Here is a 25,386-nt window from a genome sequence, read left to right on the forward strand (position 1 = left end):
GGGGGGGGGGGTGCAGGTGGGTGCGTGGTGGAAGAGAGATGGAACGTTCTAAAGTACAGGCCTAACACCCTTTTGGATGAAATAGAGGAACAACAAGCATACAGAACCCTGGTCATCTAAGAATAATCAAGACTGGATAAGAAGAAAAAGAGAGGCTTTTGTAAAGTACAAAGGGGGCAAATCAGTGGAGGTCCTAATGTGGAAAGTGTGATTGGGGAGAGAGTGAAACACATGAAAGCAATTAGGATGATAAAATAAAAGGGGGCATGAATAAGCACTAGTAGGTAAGGTTAGGAAGAAGCCCAGGAATAAGTATACCAAGGGAAAGAGGATAACCAGGGAAAGAGTAGGGTCCTTTACAGACTGTGAGGATCTTGAGCAGTTTGACTTAGCGAGTGAGAAGATATTGGAGGTTTTGGTAGGCTTAAAAGTGGACAAATCCTCAGATCTGGATGAATTGTATTGGAGACTACTGTGGGACACCAGGGAGGAAATCTCTACCCAGAGAGTAGGTGCCTGAGGACTGGAGGAAAGGTAATGTGGTTCCATTTTTCAATAGTTTGGCAGAGATAAACCAGGGAATTACAGACCAGTGAGTCTCACATCAACAGAAGGAAAACTACTGGAGAAAATTCTAAAGGAAAGAATTAATCTCCACTTGGAGAGGCAAGGTTCGATCAGGGATAGTCAGCACTGCTTTGTCAGAGGGATGTCTTGCCTGTATCAGTTTCCCATGTGGGACCTTTTCAAAGAAGGAAAAAATACATGGGATCTAGAGTAATTTGGCAATATAGCTTCAAAATTGACAGTGATATGAGGCAGAGAGTGGCAGTAGAAGGCTGTTTTTCATCTGGAGGCTGGCGTTCAGTGGCACAACACAGGGATCAGTGTAGGGTCCCTCATTGATTGTGATACATATAAAATATATAGAAGTAAATATGGCAGGAAGGGATGACAAGGAAGTTTGTGGGTGGCATGAAGATTGGTCGAGTGGTTGACACAAAGAAGATCTTAGGTATAAGGAGGACACAGATAGACTGGTCAGATGGGCAGACGAGTAGCAGATGGAATTTAACCCTGATTAGTTTGAGGTGATGCACTTTGGAAGGAGTAACAAGACAAGGGAGTAATCAATGAGTGGCAGGTAACTAGGAAGCTCAGAGGATCAAAGGGATCTTGTAGCACTTGTCCACAGGTTAATACAGTAGTTAAGAAGTCTTAAGGGACACATGCCTTTAATCAGTCATGCCATAATATATAAGAACACGTAGGTTATGTTGGAGTTGTACAAAACTTTGGTTAGGCCACAGCAGGAATGTTGTGTGCAGTTCTGATCATTGTATTATAGGAAGGATGAAATTGCACTGCAGGGGGTGCTGAGGAGATTCACCAGGATACTGTCTGAGATGGAAGAGTTTAGCTATGAAGAGACGTCTTGTCGGATTCTTTTCTTTACAGCAGAGAAGGCTGATAGGGGTCCTAATTGAAGTGTATAAAATTATGAGGGGTATGGACAGGTTGGATAGAAAACAACAGTTTTCTTTAAAAGGGTCAATAACATGGGGGCAGAATTTTAGGGTGAAAGACAGGAATTAGAACGAATTTAAGGAAAATTTCTCTCTTCCAAGGCTTGTGGGAATCTGGAATGGACTGCCTGGAAAGATAGTTAAGGCAAGAAACCTCAAACCTTTAAAAAGTACTTGGATGAGCACTTTAAATGTCATAACCAAGATGGGGAGGAATTTCTTTCACTAGAGGGTAGTAAATCTGCGGAAGTCACTACTGCAGAAAGCTATGGAGTCCAAGTCACTGAGTGTATTTTGGACAGAGATAGGTAAGTTCTTGATTAATTAGGGGATCAAGGTTACAGGAAGAAGACAGGAGAATGGGGTTGAGATGTATCAGTCATGATCAATGGTGGAGCAGACTAGGTGGGCCAAAGACCTAATAATGCTCCTATATCTATGGTCTTATAACATTTAATGACATAGGCCAATTTCTGGCAAGTGGGACTAGTGTAGTTTTAGAGTAGCTTTTACCGGATGGGACTTGATGGGCCGAAGGCCCTCTTCTGTATTCTATCATTCTATGAATGTAGTCCACTTTGGCAGGAAGAATAGAAAAGTAGAATAATATTTAAATGGAGAAAGAATACAGATTGTTTCAGGACAGAGGGCTCTGGGTGTTCTTGTGCATGAATCACTAAATACCAACATGCAAGTACAGCAAAAGATATAAGTATCAGGAAGGAAAATTGAATATTGACTTTTATTGCAAAGGGAACACAATAAAAAAGTAGCAAAATCTTGCTAAAAATTGTACAGGATATTGGTGAGACCATACCTAGAATACTATGTAGAGTACTGATCACCTTATTTGAGGAGGGTCTTACTTACATTGGAAACAGTTTAGAGGAGGTTCACTGGGCTAATGCCTGGGATAAGGGTTTTGCCTTATGAGGGAAGATTGAGCAGGTTAGACCTATGCCTGGAGTACAGGAGGACGATGTGATTTTAACAAAGCATAAAAGATCTTGATGGGGCTTGACAGGCGAAATGTTGAGAGGATGCTTTCACTCATGGTGGAATTTAAAACTTGAAGCCACAGTTGCAAAGTAATGAGTTTTTCATTCAAGATGATGATAAATAGGAATTTCTTCGGTCAGTGGGTCTTTAGTATTTGGAATTATTTTTCCCAACCAGCAGTAGAAACTGAATCATTAATATATTCACAGTTTTTTGCTTGACATGTGAGGTTATGTGGGACAGGAAGGGAAGTAGTGTCAAAGCCACAATCAGATCAACCGTGATATTGTTAATTGGTTGAGTAGGGTCAACAGGCTGCAAAGTTTACATTTGCACCTAATACTTGCGCTCCTTTGTTGTAGGATTAAGCTTGACTCTTACCCTTACCTGTCAGGAAAGGCAGGGCTTTAAGATAATATTCTAAAAATTTCAACAGCTTGTAAAAGACCTAACCTACTAAATATACCTTTCATGTTCATGATATTCACATTTGCTCTGATGCATGTAATGAAACATTACGGCCAAATGCAATAGCTATTTACAACAACCACCATTCATTACAGCTAAATGTTAAGCTGATGCTAACTACAAAACAGCCATACAGATGGTGATAAAACAAACCAAGACAATATGGACAGATGCATAGATAAGTGAAGTATAAAACATTTTTATTAATTCATAAACATAGCTTCAGTACAGATGAAGGCAATTTAACAGCCAACTGTTTTGTGATTGATTAACTGTTGCCAGCTAAATAATGTAGGTGATCATAAATGCATTTTCCGGCATCATTCTACTGGTCAATTAATTCATATAGTGTACCCACAGTGCTCAATCTGTTTACTGGTGTTCTCAGATAATCAATTTGCAAAAGAAATCACCACTTGGTATAAGGTCTATCCTTTGTGTCAGGCTATGGATTTTGCAATGCTTTAAACGAAAAGAGGATTAAAGACAAACGTTTTTAAAACGTTCAGGAAATGACGTTACCTCAATACAACAAGATTGTGATCAGATGGGCCAGTGGGCTGAGGAGTGGCAGATGGAGTTTAATTTAGATAAATGTGAGGTGCTGCATTTTGGAAAGGCAAATCAGGGCAGGACGTATACACTTATTAGTAAGGTCCTGGGGAGTGTTGCTGAACAAAGACCTTGGAGTGCAGGTTCATAGATTCTTGAAAGTGGAGTCGCAGGTAGATAGGACAGTGAAGAAGGTGTCTGGTATACTTGCCTTTATTGGCCAGTGCACTGAGTATAGGCATTGGGAGGTCATCTCGCAGATGTACAGGACATTAGTTCAGCCACTTTTGGAGTATTGCGTGCAACTCCGGTCTCCCTGCTATAGGAAGGATGTTGTAAAACTTGAAAGGGTTCGGAAAAGATTTGCAAGGATGTTGCCAGGGTTGGAGGGTTTGAGCTATAGGGAGAGGCTGAATAGATTGGGACAATCGGAGGCTGAAGGGTGACCTTATAGAGGTTTATAAAATTGAGGGGCATGAATGGGATAAATAGGCAAGGTCTTTTCCCTAGGGTGGGAGAGCCTAAAACTAGGGGGCATAGGTTTAAGGTGAGAGGGGAAAGATATAAAAGGAACCTAAGGGGCAACGTGTTCTCTGAGGGTGGTGCATGTATGGAATGAGCTGCCAGAGGAAGTGGAGGAGGCTGGCACAATTACAATATAAAATCACAACATTTAAAAGGCATCTGGATGGGTCTATGAATAGGAATGGTTTAGAGTGATATGGGCCAAATGGGACTAGATCAATTTAGGATATCTGGACAGCATGAACGAGTTGGACCGAAGGGTCTGTTTCCATGTTGTACAGCTCTATGAGTAATAGATAACTTAATGATACATCAAATAACATGACATTATTTAGATTGTTTCCCCTTTCTTAAGGCTTTTAAAACTTTCAAATTTATTTTCTTCACTACCCCAGCAAATGTGACCATCATCAAACTACCACACTTTAATTGAATCATATTAATATCACAATATCAAAATTTGGTAAAGTTCTTCCAACTTTACAACAGCAAATGTTTGCACTCTGTCCATTAGAGACAATCTTTTGGATTCACATTTGTCTGTTCACAGCTTGCTACTAATATTACTACTAACATTGTTCAGTAAACATTGCAACGTATGCAAGATTGGTGTAGAGCCATGTGTTATTTTTATCTTTTAATAAGAAAGAAATTTTATAGCCTGAGTTTATCACCATTAACATCAACTTCCTTACTGATTTCTTCAGCAATTCCCCCACACTGAGGTTGAAAATCATAAGTCATTATTTTAATAAGCTCTAACCTGGTATCATCTGAAGCATCACCAAATTACAATTGAAAACTGAACTAAATAACGTACTTTTCTGAGAAATGCATCCCAGGAACAACCTGTACCAATTTAACTGGGACTCAACATTGTGTAAAGCCGGATGTGGATGAAATGGGTTGTGCTTCATGGAGCACTCACACCAGTACCAAGGAAAGTGGGATGAGTATCACTGGGACAGTATCTACCTGATTGTGCTGGAGCCGATGTTCTTGTGAGCTAGGCAAGCAGACAGCATTTTAAACTAAATCGTGGGAGGCACAAGGGACAAAATTTGATGTAGTAAAGCAGTAGGTGAGACAAAAGAATAAAGGTACAGATAATGATAAGCAACCAAGACAGGGAAGGGACAGAGTGTATAAATTTAAGAGTAAATCAATCAATAGGGCTGGAGATTATAAAAAGTCTAAAGGGATAATACTAAGGACTCTGTATCTGGATGATACATGCATTTGATGTATGCATTCATGTGTTTTATTTGCAAGCACTGCGGTCCATTATTTTAAGAACTGCTGCATTGATTTCATTCACTTAGCAGCTACTGATCGTTCTACAGGACTATCCAAAGCAATGTTTCCCTGAAACCCCCAAAAAAAACTCCAGAATATCCATAAAATAGTGCATTTCCGTAAGCAAAATAAAGCTTACATGCTAGATGTCATGGGAAAAAATTAAGGTAACAAACCACTCTTTGCGTTTATGGGATTTGGCATAGGAACAAGGAAATAGGTACACTAATTCATCTGCTTTATTCTTTTTCCAAAGTCCATGCAGTATCCCACTATCAGGCATTTCTTACCTCAGCTTTCCGGATAGTTTCTCTTGTCTCTTCTACTTTTTGTTCCAATTCAATTCGCCCTTGTTCTGAGACCACAGTTCCATGAGTCTTTAGATCGTCCAATGTCTATAAATTGAAAAATAAATCAAATGATTAATACAACAGAAATGAATTTGGCCAAATATGCAAGCTTGCTTTATCAAAAGTTGGATGAAAAACAAGTACACTTCCAACATGATGTATGTTCCTAACATCATATGACTTACTCACTTCATTTGGGAAAAGGCTTTAGCAGATGATGTATGCTTTGTTACCGTAACGTGACCTTATTGCTAATGTTAATTTCATGGAACTGTGTACATAGAAGCTAGTTATACAGATTAATGTCGTAAGTGAACCTAAATTTTGATCCTTTCTTGTAAAAGTCATTTTACTCATGAGTTATGGTACATTCCGTCAAGAACGCAGTCAAGCTGATTTAATTCAAATATAATAGATTATATACATTTTTCACTTACCCTCTGACTATGAATGATTGTTTTATGTTCTCGTGCAACACGTGTTGCCCATTTACGAGCCTCCTTGTTAAGGCTGTGTTCCTCAGTGGTCCCAGATTCATACTCCAATTGCCGACTCTATAATATATAGTACCACTTGTTAATGGTGATAAAATGCATTTGTCAGTTCTCTGAAGAAATCTGTTTTCATTCAAGAAGCCTTTTAGTAACTACTAGCGAACAGTCTGCTATTTTAATCTCGGTCTTACTTATCAAGGAATATTAGAATTTCTTTTGCTACTATGAGAATTTGCAGATGAGTAGGAATGATTTCTGGAATTGTGGCAGTGAAATGTATTCACAAGTACTGGATTAGGAAATGAGAAAATAATTACATTTTGAGAAACTTGCTGTGATTTCATATTCGAATACCATAGATAATCTGATCTGTTTACAAGTCTATACCTTGTATCAATGTTAAGAAACTTCTAAAATGCAGATATGATTAACTTGAAATACAAAACATGGCTTGATAGGTTAATGCAAAATCTTTTACATTTTACTCATATTTATGGTTCTTGTGAAATTCACACAATGTGTGTTTTACTTTCACATAAATCACCAACTATCACATGTATAGCTGTGGAAAGCAAGAACCTGAGGGATGGGCAAAGTGGAACAGCGGGACATTTTATAATTGCAATCTCCAGGCTCCTTTAGTTATGCAGTTTTTACATCAATTACAGACCCAGTAACAGGCTTTTCATGTGTGCTATAAGTTTTGATTCTTGTTAGAAATTACAGTATAACAAAGTAAGAATGTAAACAGAACTATTGCAACTCTTCTGCTTACTCTCCTGAATTTCAATTTTTAGGACACCAATTAAGACAAATAGGAAAACAGTAAGCTTTACTACACCAGCAGTACACAAAGTCACAAGCACCGAACCATTAATCTTCAATAATCTAGGCTCACAGTTTTGCATAGATAAGAAGCAGAATCTTCAAAAGGGCTCACTCTTGACTCTATTTTTGTTCTTTGGGCTTTTGAATATTCTGGTTGTGTTGTCAAAGACTAACATCTAAGTACAGAATCCCCCAATAGTATTCTGGCTAATTGTAGAGGGATTTACACAGTGTACATTTAAGAACAAGATTTTAGAATCTAATTTTATTCAATGACAGTCTTGTATCCAATGGGTGTCTGCCAGCTCCAAAATACTGAACATTTAAATTCTGCCATGCCTACAAAGTCAATTGAAAAGGAATTTGCACATCTTCACAACAGTTACTTACTTTAGAGTTATTTTTATTCAAAGCAGATAGCTGACTTGAGGATTGTACTGACTTCTTTTAATTTACTACAAGAGTCACCATGCTCTTTCAAAAAAAAAGTCAGTTAATGTAGGGTGTTTTCTTATTCACTCATGGATATGGGCATAGCTGGCTGGGCTAGCATTTATTGTCTGTTCCTAGTTGCACTGAATATAGGGTGGTGGTGAGCTGCCTTCTTGTATAAATGCATCCATTTGCTGAACGCGGATCCACCATTCTGTTGAGTAAGGAGTTTCAGGATTTCGATCCAGTGACACCAGTACATTTCTAAGTCTGGGTGGAGAGTGGTTTGGAGGGGAACTTGCAGATAGTGGTGTTCCCATGTATCTGCTGCCCTTGTCCTTCTAGGTGGCAATGCCAGTGCTTTGGAAGGTGCTGTCCAAGCATCATTGGTCAATTTCTGAAGTGCAATATGTAGATAGTACACACAGTTGCTACTGAGTGTTAGTGGCTGAGGGAGTGGATGTTTGTGTATGTGGTGCCAATCAAGTGAGTTACTTTGTCCTAGACAATGTCAAGCTTCTTGAGTGTGTTGGAGCTGACCATGTACACAGGTGGGGGGGTATTCCATCACACTCCTGACTTGGGCCTTGTAGGTATTGGACAGGATTTGGGTAGTCAAGGAGGCCAGGTATTTGCTGCTACGCTTCTAATCTTTGACTAGCTCTTATAGCCACTGTACTTAGATGGCTAATCCAGTTCAGTTTCTGATCAATGGTGATCCTCAGGATGTTGAGTGTGGGGGATTTAATGATGGTAACACATTGAATGGCAAGGGGGGGGATGGTTAGATTCTCTCTTGCTGGAGATGGCCATTGCCTGGCACTTAGATGGCACAAATACTACTTTCCACTTGTCGGCACAAATCTGGATATTATCCAGGTCTTACAGCATATGGACATGGATTGCTTCAGTATCTGGGAAGTCACAAATTATTGAAACTTGTGTAATCATCAGGAAATTTCCCACCTCTGACTTTCAGATTGAGAGATGAAGCAGATAGTTGGGCCAAGGGCAATGTCTTGAAAAACCCCTACAAGAGATATCCTGAAGTTGAGATGGCTGACATCCAACAACCATAACCATTCCCTTTGTGTCAGATATGACTTCAACCAGTGGGGATTATTCCCGATTCTCACTGACTCCAGATTTGCTGTGGTTCTTTGATGCCACACTCAAACACAGCAGTGATGTTAGGTGCAGTCAATCTGTGAAATTCAGCTCATGGTTCAAATGTGAACAAGATTATAAATGAAGTCAGGAGTTGAGTGGCCCTGGCAGAACCCAAACTGCGTGTTAGTGAAGTTATTATTAAGCAAATCACTTTACTGATGATCAAGAGTAGGCTGATGGAGCAACAATTGGTCAAGTCAGATTTGTCCAGCCTTTGTGCATAGGTCATACATGTGTTATTTTCCACACTGTCGAGTAAATGTAGCTATACTGGAACAGGTCAGCTTGGAGAACAGCAAGCTCTGGAACTGCCGTCTTCAGTGCTGTTGTTGGGTTGTGAGGGCCGATAGCTTTTGCAGTATCCAGTGCCTCAAGTTGTTTCTTGATATCACATGGATTGAGTCGAATTGGCTGAAGAAAGGTATCTGTGATGCTGGGGACCTCCAGTGGAGGCCAAGATGGGTCATCCACTTGGCACTTCTGGGTCAATATTGTTGCAAAATAATTACATTTTATCCATTATTTAGCCTCCTGCTGTATGTTGCTGGAATTAAGGTTTAGACATCAGTCTTTGGCATTTCCAAAGTGATTAAAAGCGAAGAAAGGGTGGCATCTGAATGAAAAATTATCCTCCAAAAAGACAATGGAAGGGAAGCTGCCACATTAAAGCGACTAATGATCCCAGTCAAGTGGAAAATTGTGCAAAAACTTGAAATAACCAGCCAATGGTCACTAGTTTGAAATGGAAATTTCAGACAGGCCAGTGTTTAATATATGCAACCATGAAGCAAAAATCAAACTGGCAAACACTGATGCACGTTGTACACAAAAGGTTACAATCTATTATAAAGGATATGATAACTAGATATTTAGAAAAGAATGGCAAAGTTGTGTAGAGTCAATGTTGATTTATGAAAAGGAAATCATGCTTGACAAAACTAGACTCCACATTATTGGAGTTACTTTTATGAAGATTTTACTTCCAGCATAGACAAAGAAGAACCAATGGGTGTGGAAAATTTCAGTTTCTAGGATTCTAATGGGTGAATTAGTTGAATGGTGGGATTAGAACCATGTTCTATAATACTAGTCCAGTGGCATTACAACTACACCATAGCTTCCCCTTAAAAATACTAGGGCAGCAGATTATGCTGTTCACAACTTTCATTCCCCACTTACTCTCCATGCACCAAATGGCCTGACAAAAATCAACCAGGATGCTCTGTGTGAACCAGGCTTTGATGCTGCTCTTTCACGGGAAATGAAGAGGCTAGACAAGAATCCGAAAAAATATGAAAACAAGCTTCTTAATTTTGACTGACAGAAGGACATCAGCAAAAAACATGTAATCCATCAAAGGCACCAGATTGGCCAAGAATCATCGTAACTCTAATTAAATCAATAATGGCCATGTGCTTAATCCCTTAACTGTACACTTACAGTCTTTATAATTGGAAAACCATTCGGAAATTCAGGTTAGCCAATCAAGAATCATTTAAATCATCTCTCCCTACAACCGGCTGTACATAAAGAAAAAAAAACTTGACCAGTTATAGAAAGGTCCAGTTCAGTTTAGCATCCTGCTAGATTACTTGTCCATGCAAGTAACAAGTGTGAAAAGGGACTATGTTGTGTGTCACAGGATTGTACATACAATCCCAATATCAATAAAGGCTGCACTTGCTGACATTCAGAAATGAGGTGGTCAACACGGGATTGAGGGTTTCGTACTTAAACACATGCAGTATACGAAACAAGGTAAGTGAGCTGTAGCATAGATTGAAATTTGCAGCCACAATGCTGAGGGTATCACAAAGACGTGGCTACAAATGGATCAGGGCTGGGAACTAAAACATTAAAGGATACATGCCCTATCAAAAGGGCAGGCAGATTGGCAGTGGTGACATGGTTGCCTTGTCAGTAAGAAATGAAATTAAATCAATAACAAGAAGTGATATAGAGTCAGAAGGTGTAAAATCTGGGTGGGTAGAGATGAAGAACCACAAAGAAAAATTCCTGATGGGAATTGTGCAGCAGCCTAGCAGTAATCAGAATGTGTGAAGAAAATAAATCAGGAGATCGAAAAGACACGTAAGAAAGGCACCGTTACAATAATCATGGGGGACTTCAAGATGCAGATAGACTGGAAAAATCAGGTGGTAGCAGATCTCAACAAAAGGAATGCATGTAATGTCCAGAAGATTTTTTTTTGGAGCAGCTTATGGTAGACCCCACTGTGGAACAGGCAATTCTGGATTTGATGATGCATAATGAGGCAGACTTGATTATGGAGCTTAAGGTGGGGGCAGTGATGCTAATATGATAGGATTCAACCTGCAGTTTGAGGGAGAAGCTGGAATCAGATGTAATGGTATCACAATTGAGTAAAGGAAGCTACAAAGACATGAGGGAGGAGCTGGCCAGAGTTGATTGGAAGAGAAGCCTAGCAGGGAAGAGGTAGAGCGGCAGTAGCAGGAGTTTCTGGGCATTATTCGATATGCACAGCAGAAATTCATCCCAAGGAAGAAGAAGAAAGGTGGGGGAGATGGTGGCGGTGGTGGTGGTGGAGGTGGAGGAGTCAACCATGGCTGATGAAGGAAGTCAGGAACAGCATAAATACAAAAGAAAAAGCTTACAATGTGATGAAGAATAGTGGGATGCCAGAGGATTGGAAAGCCTTTAAAAAACCAGACGATAACTAAAAGAAAAAGAAACAAGGGGGAAGAAATTGAAACGTGAGTAAACTAGCTAGTAATGTAAAAGAAGATTACAAGAGTTTTTTTTTTAAAAAGATATCGAATAGGGAAGAGACAGTCAAGAGTGGATATTGGACCACTACAAAATGAGGCTGGAGAATTAGTAATGGAACTGAGGGCATTACTGCGAAGTTTGCAGAGGACACAAAGCTAAGTAGAGGGGCAGGCATTGTTGAGGGAGTGGGAAGGGACTGCAGAAGGACTTGGTCAGGCTATGAGAGTGGGCTAAGTTGCAGATGATATGCAATGTGGGAAAATATGATGTTATGCACTTTTGTAGGAAGAACAGAGGCGTAGACTATTTCTAAATGGGGAAAGACCTCAGAAATCTGAAGCACTAAGGGACTTGGGAGTCCTAGTCAGGATACTCCTAAGGTTAATATGCAGGTTCAGAAGTTCGGAAGGCAAATGCAATGGTAGCATTTGTTTCAAGACAGCTAGAATACAAAAGCAGAGATGTATGTTCAGGCTGTATAATGCTCTGATGAGACTGCATTTGGAATACTGAAAGGGTTTTGGGCCCTATATCTAAGGAAGGATGTGCTGGCATTGGAGAAGGTCCACAGGAGGTTAACAAGGGATGAAGGTCTTGTCATATCAGGAGTAGTTGAGGACTTTGGATCTGTACTCGATAGACTGGGGAGGTGATGGCCTAGTGGTATTGACGCTGGTCTGTTAATCCAGAGACCCAGATAATGTTCTGGGGACCTAGGTTTCAATAGATATCTGGAATTAAGAGTCTAATGATGATCATGAATCCATTGTCAATTGTTGGGGAAAAAACCCATCTGGTTCACTAATGTCCTTTAGGGAAGGAAACTGCCATACTTACCTGGTCTGGCCTACATGTGACTCCAGACCCACAGCATTATGGCTGACTCTGAATTGCCTTCTGAGCCATTAGGGATGGGCAATAAATGCTGCCTAGCCATGGACGTCCTCATCCAGTCAATGAATATAGAGGAAAAAAAACTTTAGAAGGATGAAGGGTTCTCATTTAAACTGTCGGAATACTGAGGGGCCTGGATAGGGTGCATTTGAAAAGATGTTTCCACTAGTAGGACAGATTAGTGCCCGAGGGTACAGCTTCAGAGTAATGAGAGGATCCTATAAAACTGACATGAGGAGGAATTTCTTCAGCCAGAGCGTGGAACTCATTGGCACAGAGGCTGTGGAGGCCAAGTCATTGAGCGTACTTAAGACATAAATAACTGTTGATTGGCAAGGATGCCAAATATTATGGGGGAAAGGTAGGAGAATGGGTTTGAGAAACATATCAGCCATGATTGAATGGCAAAGCAGACTTGATGGCTGAATGACTGAAATCTACTCCAATATCTTATGGCCTTATGAGCGCTAACAAAAACCTCTCTCATAATTTTAACAAAGAATGAGCAACAACTAAGGACAACAATACAGCTTTTAATGAAGGAGTATATCAGGCAAGAAAAATAAAGTATTAAAGTAGAACGTGTTTAATGTTTAAAAATCGGCTTAATATTTTGCGCATTTAGGAATAATCAACAGTCAGCACATGTAGTAATTAATCATCAGAGACGTGGAGATAGCAAGAACTGCAGATGCTGGAGTCAGAGACAACACAGTGTGGAGCTGGAAGAACATAGCAGATCAGGCAGCATCACAGGAGCAGGAGAGTAGACATTTCGGGCCTAGGTCCTTCATCAGGAACCTCATGAAGGACCTAGGCCCGAAATGCCGACTCTCCTGGACCCTGCTGAAGTCGACTCTCCTGCTCCCTGGCCTGCTATGTTCATTGGAGATGTGGTGTCAGTAAACAAAAGGATAAGGATAAGAGTAGGCAGAGAGCAGATGATGAACGCAAAGGGACAGGTGGTCTGAGGTGCATTTGTTTTAATGTGAGAAGTGTAGTAGGTAAGGCAGATGAACTTAGGGCTTGGATTAGTACCTGGGAGTATGATGTTATTGCTATTACTGAGACTTGGTTGAGGGAAGGGCAAGATTGGCAACTAAATATCCCAGGATATAGATGCTTCAGGCGGGATAGAGAGGGAGGTAAAAGGGGTGGAGGAGTTGCATTACTGGGCAAAGAGGATATCACAGCTGTGTTGAAGGAGGGCACTATGGAGGACTCGAGCAGTGAGGCAATATGGGCAGAGCTCAGAAATAGGAAGGGTGCGGTAACAATGTTGGGGCTGCACTACAGGCCTCCCAACAGTGAGCGTGAGATAGAGGTACAAATATGTAGACAGATTATGGAAAGATGTAGGAGCAACAGGATGGTGGTGACGGAAGATTTTAATTTTCCCAACATTGACTGGGATTCACTTAGTGTTAGGGGTTTAGATGGAGCAGAATTTGTAAGGAGCATCCAGGAGGGTTTTATAGAGCAGTATGTAAATAGTCCAACTTGGGAAGGGGCCATACAGGACCTGGTATTGGGGAATGAGCCCGGCCAGGTGGTTGAAGTTTCAGTAGGGGATTACTTTGGGAATAGTGATCACAATTCCGTAAGTTTTAGAATACTGATGGACAAAGACGAGAGTGGTCCTAAAGGAAGAGTGCTAAATTGGGGGAAGGCCAACTATAGCAAAATTCGGCAGGAGCTGGGGAATGTGGATTGGGAGCAGCTGTTTGAGGGTAAATCCACATTTGATATGTGGAAGGCTTTTAAAGAGAGGTTGATTAGAGTGCAGGACAGACATGTCCCTGTGAAAATGAGGGATAGAAAGGGCAAGATTAGGGAACCATGGATGACAGGGGAAATTGTGAGACTAGCAAAGAGGAAAAAGGAAGCATACATAAGGTCCAGGTGACTGAAAACAGACGAAGCTTTGCAAGAATATCGGGAAAGTAGGACCAATCCGAAACTAGGAATTAACAGGGCTAAAAGGGGTCATGAAATATCTTTAGCAAACAGGGTTAAGGAAAATCCCAAAGCCTTTTATCCGTACATAAAGAGCAAGAGGATAACTCGAGAAAGGGTTGGCCCACTCAAGGACAAAGGAGGGAAGTTATGCGAGGAGTCAGAGAAAATGAGTGAGATTCTTAATGAGTCCTTTGCGTCGGTATTCACCGAGGAGAGGGACATGACGGATGTTGAGGTTAGGGACAGATGTTTGATTACTCTAGGTCAAGTTGGCATAAAGAGGGGGGAAGTGTTGGGTATTCTAAAAGGCATTTGGGTGGACAAATCCCCAGGTCCGGATGGGATCTGTCCCAGGTTGCTGAGGGAAGCGAGAGAGGAAATAGCTGGGGCCTTAACAGATATCTTTGCAGCATCCTTGAGCATGGGTGAGGTCCTGGAGGACTGGAGAATTGCTAACGTTGTCCCCTTGTTTAAGAAGGGTAGCGAGGATATTCCAGGTAATTATAGACCGGTGAGCCTGACGTCAGTGGTGGGGAAGCTGCTGGAGAAGATACTGAGGGATAGGATCTATTTACATTTGGAAGAAAATGGGCTTATTAGTGATAGGCAGCATGGTTTTGTGCAGGGAAGGTCATGTCTTACCAACTTGATAGAATTCTTTGAGGAAGTGACAAAGTTGATAGATGAGGGAAGGGCTGTAGATGTCATATACATGGACTCAGTAAGGCGTCTGATAAGGTTCCCCATGGTAGGCTGATGGAGAAAGTGAAGTCACATGGGGTCCAGGGTGTACTAGCTAGATGGATAGAGAACTGGCTGGGCAACAGGAGTCAGAGAGGTGTAGTGGAAGGGAGTTTCTCAAAATGGAGAACTGTGACCAGTGGTGTTCCACAGGGATCCGTGTTGGGATCACTGTTGTTTGTGATACACATAAATGATCTGGAGGAAGGTATAGATGGTCTGATTAACAAGTTTGGGGACTGTCGGAGAATGCAGCAGAATATAGATAGATTGAAGAGTTGGGCGCAGAAATGGCAGATGGAGTTCAATCCAGGCAAATGCGAGGTGATGCATTTTGGAGGATCCAGTTCAAGATCGAACTATACGGTAAATGGAAAAGCCCTGGGGAAAATGGATGCACAGAGAGATTTGGGTGTTCAGGTCCATTGTACCCTGAAGGTGGCAACGCAGGTGGATAGAGTGGTCAAGAAGGCACACGTCATGCTTTCATTCATTGGATGGGGTATCGAGTACAGGAGTTGGCAGGTCATGTTGCAGTTGTATAGGACTTTGGTTCGACCACATTTGGAATACTGCGTACAGTTCTGGTTGCCACATTACTAAAAGGATGTGGATGCTTTGGAGAGGGTGCAGAGGAGGTTCACCAGGATGTTGCCTGGTATGGAGGACGCTAGCTATGAAGAGAGATTGAGTAGATTAGGATTATTTACATTAGAAAAACAGAGGTTGAGGGAGGACTTGATTGAGGTCTACAAAATCATGAAAGGTATAGCAAAAAGCTTTTTCCCCAGAACGGGGGACTCAATTACTAGGGGTCACAATTTCAAGGTGAGAGGGGAAAAGTTTAAGGGAGATATGCATGGCAAGTTCCTTACGCAGAGGGTAGTGGGTGTCTGGAACGCGTTGCCAGCAGAGATGGTAGAGGCGGGCCCGATAGCGTCATTTAAGATGTTTCTAGACAGATACATGAATGGGCAGGGAGCAAAGGGATACAGATACTTGGAAAATAGGCGACAGGTTTAGATAGAGGATCTGGATCGGCGCAGGCTTGGAGGGCCAAAAGGTCTGTTCCTGTGCTGTAATTTTCTTTGTTCTTTGATAAATAAATTATGGCTAATTTTTGAATTTTAACCTTGAACAATCTTGTGACATACTTATAACATATCCTAGACAACGTCAACTTTATTAAAGCAAATTTAGCAATTCAAGGTTCCAGGACAGAAATGTTTTCCATTTAAATTTAAGAGTCCCATTTTAATACTGTAGAAGTAAAAGGGTTTTGAGTGAGAAAAAAATCATTGTGTCAATAAATGTCAATTTACAAATTCACCATTCATGCAACTGTGATTAGGTATCTATTCAAAGATGCAGCTTTTTAAAAAAAAAACACATGCACACCAAACCTCTACCACAGAACACCAAGTACACAAAGATGTGTGTACCTCTGTTAAAGTCATTCGCAAAGTGCTGACGGGTGAGAGATCTATGTCCACAAGCTGCACTGTATTAAAACTCTGAGCAACAAAAACATTAATATACAAAATGAACATGTTAACTTCGACATACAATGGTTAGAGAAAAAAGCTGATCTACAAGTGGCTTTTGGATTACTTAAATAGCATTTAACATTTATCAGCACACATGCACACCATACACAGAACAATGTAATCATTAATCAACAAAGGGAAAATAAGCTTTCAAAGCAAGAGGGGTCAGGGATGTGTCTACAATAAAAAAAATTTAGCAACTTAGACAACAGAATTGAGTTGTGTCAAAACAGCCATAAATTAAGAGAACATATTTTTCATTTATCCTCAAGGTCCAAGAATGAAAAGGGACTTAGGTAACTTTGGTTTAAATAAGATTGACATATTCTGAAGTTCTGTAAACCTTTGACGCATGTGTATGGTATAGCTATAGTAAACAAACGCAAGCACCTGACAAAGAAACAAACTTGTGCGTTAATCAATTTTACAAAAAAATTTGATTGTTGAAGTATTCTGCAGAAATAGATTTAAAGTTGGTATGGAAATAAGACTGCTTACACAAAAAACTTTCCTCCACGGCCATGAGGGAAAGAACTGCAGTATTTTGACAGAAGTAAAATACTGCAGATGATTGAAATGGAAATAGAAATAGAAAATACAGAAATATTCTCAGAAAATCAGGCAGCATTTGTGGAGAGAAACATGGTCAATAGTTCTGGTCTGTGGCCATTCATCAGACTTTGAAAAAAGTTGGAAGAGTCGGAGGGGTGGAGAAAGAAAAAAAGGGAAAGTCCATCATATGGACAGCAGCATCGTTATTTTATCTTTACTGTCCTCTACTGTCAGGCTTCCCCTTCTGTTCTTCATGCTACACTTGTACCCACAGCGTATGGACCGCAGTGGTTCAAGAAGTTAGCTTGACCTTCACCTTCTTAAAGGCAACTATGGATGGGCAATAAATTTCGGGCAACCAGTGATGCTCACGTGCATCAACTGAATTAAAAAAAAATCTCTCACTTCGTCAAAAATTATTACATCTTCTAAGTTTTTCCAATTCTGAAAGAAGTCACATCCTTGAAACATTAACTAATTTGCACTCCACAGATGCTACCTGATCAGCAGTATTCTGACCATGTTTGCTTTTCTTGCTGGAGATCTGAAATATAGACAAAAACAGAAATTGCTGGAGAAATTCAGCACACCTGGCAGCATCTATGGACAGAAAACAGAGAAGGTTATTCATTTAAATTTATTGAAATTTGGAAGGATACCTTAACATGGATGGTGAAGAAAGTCAGAAGTCACATGACACCAGGTTATAGTCCAACAGGTTTATATGAAATAACAAGCTGTTGGAGCGTTGCTCCTTTGTCAGGCGAAGTGAGATGGTGAAGAATTGGAGAATAGTTTGATTTGCTTTTTATGAGGAGGCAGAATAAGGAATTTAGTGCTTCTTAAATTAAGGCAATAAAATACTGTAATGGGGAAAGTGGCGTTTGGATTCATTGACAAGTTTATTTTTTTTTTCCAGACTGGAGCTGGTGGCTATGATTATTTTCCAAGATTCAGTTTTAGGTTCAACGTTTGTAAAATGAAGATGACGTCGGTCATGAATGCAGCATTACAAAATTTATGGAAGATATATAGTAGCAATAAGGACATTTGTAGGATTCAACATGGTTAAATGGACAAAAGCATAGCAAATAGTGTTCTATGTTGTAAAGTATTAAGTGATGCACTTTAAGGGGACTGGTGGAAGACTGTATTAGACCATAAGACCCAAAGATGTAGGAGCAGAATTAGGCCTTTCAACCCATCGAGTCTGCTCTGTCATTTGATCATGACTGATATGTTTCTCAAGCCTATTACAAAGAACAAAACGGCAAACGAACAGGTCCTTCGGCCATCCAAGCCTGTGCCGACACATTTTGCTATTCCACACTAAAACTGTCTTCACTTACAGAATCTGTATCCCTCTATTCCCTTCCTTTTTGTGTATTCATCCAGGTGCTTCTTGAATGTTGCTACTGTTTATGCTTCCACCACCTCTTCTGGCAGCGCATTCCAGGCACTCACCACTCTGTGAAAAACTTGCCTCATACATCTCTTTTAAACTCCCACCCCTGCCTGCACCCTGACCCTGTCCCCCTAGTAATTGACCCCTCCACCCAGGGAAAAAGCCTCATACTTTCCACTCTATTCATGCCATTCACAAACTTAAAAACTTCTATTCGGTTGCCCCTCAACCTCCTGCTTTCCACTGAAAATCAACCCAGTCTATCCAACCTTTCTTCATAGTTAAAATTCCCCATTCCAGGCAACATCCTGGTAAACTTTCTCTGTACCCTCTCCAAAACATCCACATCCTTCTGGTAGTGTGGTGACCAGAACTGTACGCAATATTCCAAGTATGGCCTAACTGAAGTTCTATAAAGCTACAGGAGAACCTGTCTATCCTTATACTCAATGCATCTTCCAACCTTATCTACTGTGCCGCAACCTTTAGTGATCTGCAGATCTGTAAACCTAGATCCCTCTGCATATCAACACTGTAAAGTTTCCACCCGTACCTGACCTTCCAAAATGCATCACCTCACATTTGTCCAGATTAAACTCTGTCTGCCATTTTTGGCCCCTGCGTCCAACTGATCTATATCCTGCTGTATCCTCTGACAATCCTCCTCGCTATCCATAACTCCACCAATTTTGTATCATCCGCAAACTTACTAATTAGACCAGCTACATTTTCCTCCAAATCATTTATGTAGACCATGAACAGCAGAGTTCCCAGCACTGATCCCTCCATTCCGAAAAGCATTCTTCCACAGCTACCCTCTGTCTCCTATGACTAAGCTGGTTCTGTATCCATCTTGCCAGCTCACCCTTGATACCATGTGGCTTCACCTTTGTACTAGTCTGCCATGAGGGATCTTGTCAAAGGCTTTACTGAAGCCCACGTAGACATCATCAACTGCTTTCTCCTCATCAATCATCTTCGTCACCTCCTCAAAAACTTGATCAAGTTAGAAGGGGCATGACCTTCACTGCACAAAACCATGCTTCTATAACTAATAAGTCCATTTGATTCTAAATGCGCATAGATCTTGTCCTTGAGAATCTTTTCCAATAATTTCCCTCCCACGGATGAGAGGCTCACAGACCTGTACTTTTCAGGATTACTCCTGTTACCCATCTTAAACAATGGAACAACATGGGCTATTCTACCGTCCTCTGGGACCTCACCTGTGGCCAAAGAGAATACAAGATGCCCAAAAATTTGTTCTCTTGCCTCACTCAACATTCTGTGATAGGTCCCATCAGGACCCAAGGACTCATTTACCTTAATACTTTTTAAGACGCATAACACCTCTTCCTTTTTAGTAGCCATTTGGCCCATTCTCCTGCCCTCCCCCCCCAATTTTTGACCCCCTTACTAATTAAGAACCTATGTATCTCTGTCTTAAATGCAGTCAATGATTTGGCCTCCACAGGCTTTTGTGGCAATGAGTTCCACAGATTCATGTCCCTCTGGTTGAAAAAAATATTCTCCTCATCTCAGTTCTAAAGGGTTGTCCTTTCATTCAGGCTGAAAACATCTCCACATCCACTCTATTGAGGCCTCTCAGCATTTTGTACGTTTCAATCAGATCCCCTCTCGTCCTTCTAAACTCCGAGTATAGACCCAGTGCTCAACTACTCCTCATATGACAAGCCCTTCATCCCAGGTTCAATCTTGTAGATGTCCTATGGACTCTCTCCAATGCCAGTACATCCTTCCTTAGATACAGGACCCAAAACTGCTTTGGATATTCCAAATGCAGTCTGACCAGAGCCTTATACAGCCTCACTATACATCTCTGCTCTTGTATTCAGATCTCTTGAAATGAATGCTAACAGTGCATTTGTCTTGTTAACTACCTAATGAACCTGCGTGTTATGCTTAAAAGTAGTCTGAACTAGGACACCTAAGTACCTTAGTGCTTCAGACTTCTGAGGTCTTTCCCCTCTAGTCTATACCTCTACTCTTCCTACAAAATCACATAATATCACACTTTCCCACATTGTATTCTATCTGCCACTTCTTTGCCCACTTCCTTAGCCTCTCCGAGACCTTCTGCAGCCTCCCCACTTCCTCAACATTGAATGTCCCTCCAGCTATCTTTGTGTCATCTGCAAACTGAGCAACAATGTCCTCAGCTTATAACATGAAATCCCAACACTATTCCCTGTGGACCTCCACCAGGCACCAATTACCATCCCGAAGAAGACACCTTTATGCCCAGTCACTGCCTTCTGCCAGCTAGCCAATCCTCTAACCATGCCAATACCTTGCTCCTAACACCATGGATGTTTATGTTATTTAGCAGCCTCCCATGTGGCACCTCATCAAATGCCTTCCGGAAACCCAATAGATCACATCTACTAGCTCTCCTTTGTTGAACTTGCTCGTAACCTCCTCTAATAACTCTAACAGATTTGTCAGGCATGACCTCCCCTTGATGAAACTGTGCTGAATCAGCCCTATTTTACCATGCCCTTCCAAGTACTCCTCAATAATAGACTCTAAAATCTTACCAATGACTGAGGTTAGGCTAACCACCCCATAATTTCCCGTCCTCTGCCTCCCTCCCTGCTTAAACAAGAGTGTTCCTGAACTAGCAAGATTTTAAAAAGTGTACATGAGTACGGAGACCATATCATTGATATACACAAATCTTTAAAAGGTGCAAGGCAAGTTGAAGTGGCTATAAACCATGGTGCGCTCGGTTAATAAGTCAAAGAACAGAACATAAAAGCAAAAAGATTATGTTAGAAGAACTTAGATCACCAATGGCTAGGCCTCAAGTGGGATACTGTGGACAATTCTGTGCATCACACCAGAGAAAAGACAAAGGCACTAGAAAGGGTTCGACGAAGGTGTTTATCGGGTCTGAGGAATTTCAGGAAATGAAAAGTTAGAAAAGTGAGGACTGTTCTTTTTGGATCAGAGAAGAGCAAGAGGTGACTTAACAAGAATTGTGAAGGTGTTGAGCGATTTTGATGGATTAGATACAGAAAAACTATGCCCTCTGGCGAGTGAGGCAATAATGAAAGCTTGGATTTAAAAATTATTGACAGACAATCTAGAGGGGTGACCTGGTTTTAGTTGTAAGGATCTGGAGCAATCCCTCCAAATTGGTGGCAGAAGCTGTTTTAATAAATAACTTTAAGTAGCTAATTATACAGATACATGATGATGAGGAACCTAAGCATTTCTGACTGTTCTTTCAAAGGGTCATCAAAAGAAAAATGACAAAGAAACAGTTAATATTTTCAGTTCAATAGGACTCATCTTCCAAAGAGTCTTAGTGGACATGATGCGTTAATTGTTTCTCTCCAGAGATGTTGCCAGACCCGCTAAGCTTTTCCAGCGGTTTCTGTTTTTGTTTCTCACTTAAAAATGAACATGCCCTCTCTACATCCAATGTTTTAATATGCAGATTAACAAATTATTTTTGTAGCCATGCCACCAGTGGTGGGAGGGTATCCCTTTATAGGGTGGCCTATGGTTGCTGAAGGACACAGGCAGGCAGAACGGGCTCAACTGAAGAATTGGCCCTCCTGCTCTGTCACCCGCTAATTTTGCCTGTGAGGACCAAAGGATCAACAAGAACATTCCAACTGGTCTCCTTTACTGCCATTAATGGGCCTGTAATAACACACGTTGGCTACCTGCTGCAGGCGACAAGTGCTTAGTCTTACTCTGGACATGACATAAATAACTAACTTATCAACAATTTAAAGCTTGAAGCCAGCATTAGTTTCATTCTCACTCAAAACAGCAGAAGCTCCACTACTGAAATTGTCCTAGGTTGTCTTTTCGGAAATACATTTGACCCTCTGTTTGAAAAATAAGACAGCAATAAAAGTGTAATCTTTAATCACTTTGAAATAGGTAGGAGGAAGGGCATGCTGCAGTACATCTTCTTGCCATTATAAATACATACTTGTCAAATGAAGTAGTCACATACCATATCATTATCGCTGGGCTGGAACTGGAATGGCTGGGGTTTTAGGAATACTGGATTTTCTTGGAGAAAAAGCTGTAGATTGTAATCTCGCAATCCCTAAAAATAAAGTCACAAAGAAATCAAAACTACTCAGCTATCAATGCCATGCCATCTTTTAAAGAACATGCAACCAGCATTTTTGCTATTGCAATATTAGTCCAATTACATTAGATGATTTCACACATCCATATTAGAACTACTTGTCACCAAAGATATATTACACAAATGTATGGTATATAATTTATTGCTGTCAAAACTTGCATTTGCAGTTCTCTCTCCCTGGCAGTATATTTTGTTTTTAGCTTTGCTTTCCCTTAAAGATTCAACCCAACTCATCAACCAAAATTGGCAACAAGTTATATTTATATAGCACCTGATATGTCCCAATGCACTTCACAATAGTATTACAAAACAAAATGACACCAAGCCATAAAATGAGATATTAGGTCAGATGACCAAAAGCTTGGTTAAAGAGGTACACTTTAAGGGTTGCCTCAATACAGGAATTTGAGGGCAGGCGTGGAGAAGAGAAGGGAGAGAATTCCAGAATTTGGGGTTTTGGCAGTTGAAATTTGGGATACTTAAGGGGCCAAAATTAGATGAGGGCAGATATTTTAGAGTGCTGTGGGGCTAGGTGAGATGACAGTGAGAATTTCTGGGGGCCAGTCTAAGTCAGACAACAAATGGTGAGAAGTGAATGGGACTTGATAAGAACAGATTGAGGTGAGAGACGTCGCACCCAGCTGGTCAATAATGGAGAGAGATTGGAGCAGGATGCTGTGGTTAATTCTATCAAATGCTGCAGACGAGGTTGGAAAAAATGAGGAATGATAATTTGGCTTTGTCATAGTCACATGGGATGTTATATACTACTGTGAAAATTGTTTCAGTACTTCGGCAGAGGCAGAAACCTAATTTATGGAATTCAGATAGCGAATTCTTGAGAATAATAAATTCAGAGGATGACAACACGTTCAAGGACTCTGGGGAGGAAAGGCAAGTGGGATACAGGACTGCAGTTTGGAAAGAGTTTGTGTCAAGGAGTGGGGCGATGATGACAGACTTAAAGAAGAGGCACATACATGAAGACAGCAAACAGTTAACCATGTTGTTTAATGGCCGGACCTGCAAGGAAAATTGGTAGTCAGCAGTTTAGTCAGCAGAGTGCGCAGGAAGAAGGCCACAAGGACAAGAGGATTGGAGACAGCAGGATGGGAACTAGAAGAGAGTTCAGGGCTAGGGCAGTGGGGAACTTTGAGGTTTGACCTAGCTGGAAAGAAGGGACATGGCAGAGTCTGCTGATTGAATTATTTCAATTCTGGTGACACAGAAGCTCATGAAATCCACACACATTGCCAGAGCTGAAGGCTGAGCAGACAGTGAAGAGGGGTATAAGAATATGGCTTACTATAGAGAAAAGGAACAAAGGGTGATCTTTGCATTCTAGGATGCTTCTGGAACTGCCAAGAGCTATAGCAGACTAAAAAAAGGCCTCTTAGTGCTCTAATTGGTCCAGCCAGGTCTTGCAGCAGATGGCTTTGTCGGTTGTTTGCTATACCTATTTGGATTTAGTATTGTATGAGGTAATAATTTTTATGAAATTTTACACATTTATTTTATACATGGGGACAATTACAATTTAGATTAATTGCTTTCAGATCATTGATGGTCATTAGGCAAGGCCAAATTGAAGAATTTGAGAATTTTAAATTCCAAAGGTAGGATTTTCTACCCTAACACCAGCAGTACTGAAGCTCAAGGCTGGCATTATAAGCAGTCCCCAGATCATAAAACACTGGAATCCAGATCAAGATAAGTGTGGGAGGGTAGTGGTGGGGAAGACGAAGCCTTGAGAGGTTGGGGAGAGGAAGAGAGGGATCTTGAAGAGACCAGAGTGAAAAAGTAGCATCCACAGAGGGCGGACCTTTTGGAGCCAGGGGTGTATGGCACCTTTGTGGAAAGAATCAAAATCACAGCAATTGAACATTGAGGCTTTGCCTTCAAATTGCTATCGAAGTCGTCCATTAAATCATATAATGTGAAGAACAAAGGTCACTGTAAGAACAAGAACTCTACAACAATGAATTTGGAGAAAATAAATCTTTAAAACTGTAAGATCTCGAATGGTCACTAGTTAGTTGAATAACTGAAACCACATTAAGAATTTTCATTTACCATGACAAACATACCATTGACGACATGCAGGTATGACACATTCTGCTTGCCAATATCTCTGTATTCTTTTATAACTAATTCACATTAAATTCAATAACAAGATTTTCTGTTCATTACATTCTTTGATTCAGGGAAATAGTTCAGGTTTGTCTTCTTCTGTTTTCCTCGTGCTTTCACATGATAAATCTGAGATATGGTTAAGATATTGTACACATATTTAACTAACACCATAGCAAGTTGCGGAAATAATTCAAATCTAATTTGTTGCCAGATTATCATAAAGTGGCTCATTTATATCCTACAGGGAAGAGGACTGGTCACCTTACACAATCTGGCTAACAGCTGATTCCATTCACTCAAAACAGATGTGAATCAACATCTTTTGGAGTGAGCCTAGACAAAATCCACATTTACTTTGATTAGGCTGCTCAGAATCTAAGACTTCAAAAATTGCTGTGCGGTTATCTCCTCCCATGCCTATGCTCCAATTGACCATTAGGAAGTATACAGTGCTCTCAATGAACCTTCCCTCCCTATTTGAAGCATCAAAGTTAATTTTGCAAATTTTCTGAAAAGGAGAAAGATAATTTTCCTTCATTGATTCCAAGGCACAAGTATTAGCACTTTCAATGCACGAGAAAGCCACATCCACCTGTCGTTATTGAGGACTAAAGGATTTGAAATGTCCC

At 40.7% G+C, this 25,386-nt stretch overlaps 1 protein-coding gene across 7 annotated transcripts in view; it reads right to left on the reverse strand.

Annotated features, from left to right (window-relative positions):
* LOC109913291 (F-BAR and double SH3 domains protein 2) overlaps window positions 1-25,386 on the reverse strand; it is a 249,340-nt gene that overhangs the window by 77,030 nt on the left and 146,924 nt on the right. For 4 of the 7 annotated variants that reach the window (XM_048597835.1, XM_048597834.1, XM_048597831.1 and 1 more), the window contains 4 exons: window positions 22,484-22,579; window positions 16,428-16,499; window positions 6,154-6,270; window positions 5,657-5,761 (listed from right to left, as the gene is read on the reverse strand). In XM_048597835.1, the coding sequence (XP_048453792.1) occupies window positions 5,657-5,761; window positions 6,154-6,270; window positions 16,428-16,499; window positions 22,484-22,579 (390 nt within the window). The remainder of the gene's footprint in view (window positions 1-5,656; window positions 5,762-6,153; window positions 6,271-16,427; window positions 16,500-22,483; window positions 22,580-25,386) is intronic. The other 3 variants (XM_048597836.1, XM_048597833.1, XM_048597832.1) reach the window with 1 other exon arrangement.

Source organism: Rhincodon typus, chromosome 6 (assembly GCF_021869965.1).
Source record: "Rhincodon typus isolate 14 chromosome 6, sRhiTyp1.1, whole genome shotgun sequence".
Lineage (NCBI taxonomy): Eukaryota > Metazoa > Chordata > Chondrichthyes > Orectolobiformes > Rhincodontidae > Rhincodon > Rhincodon typus.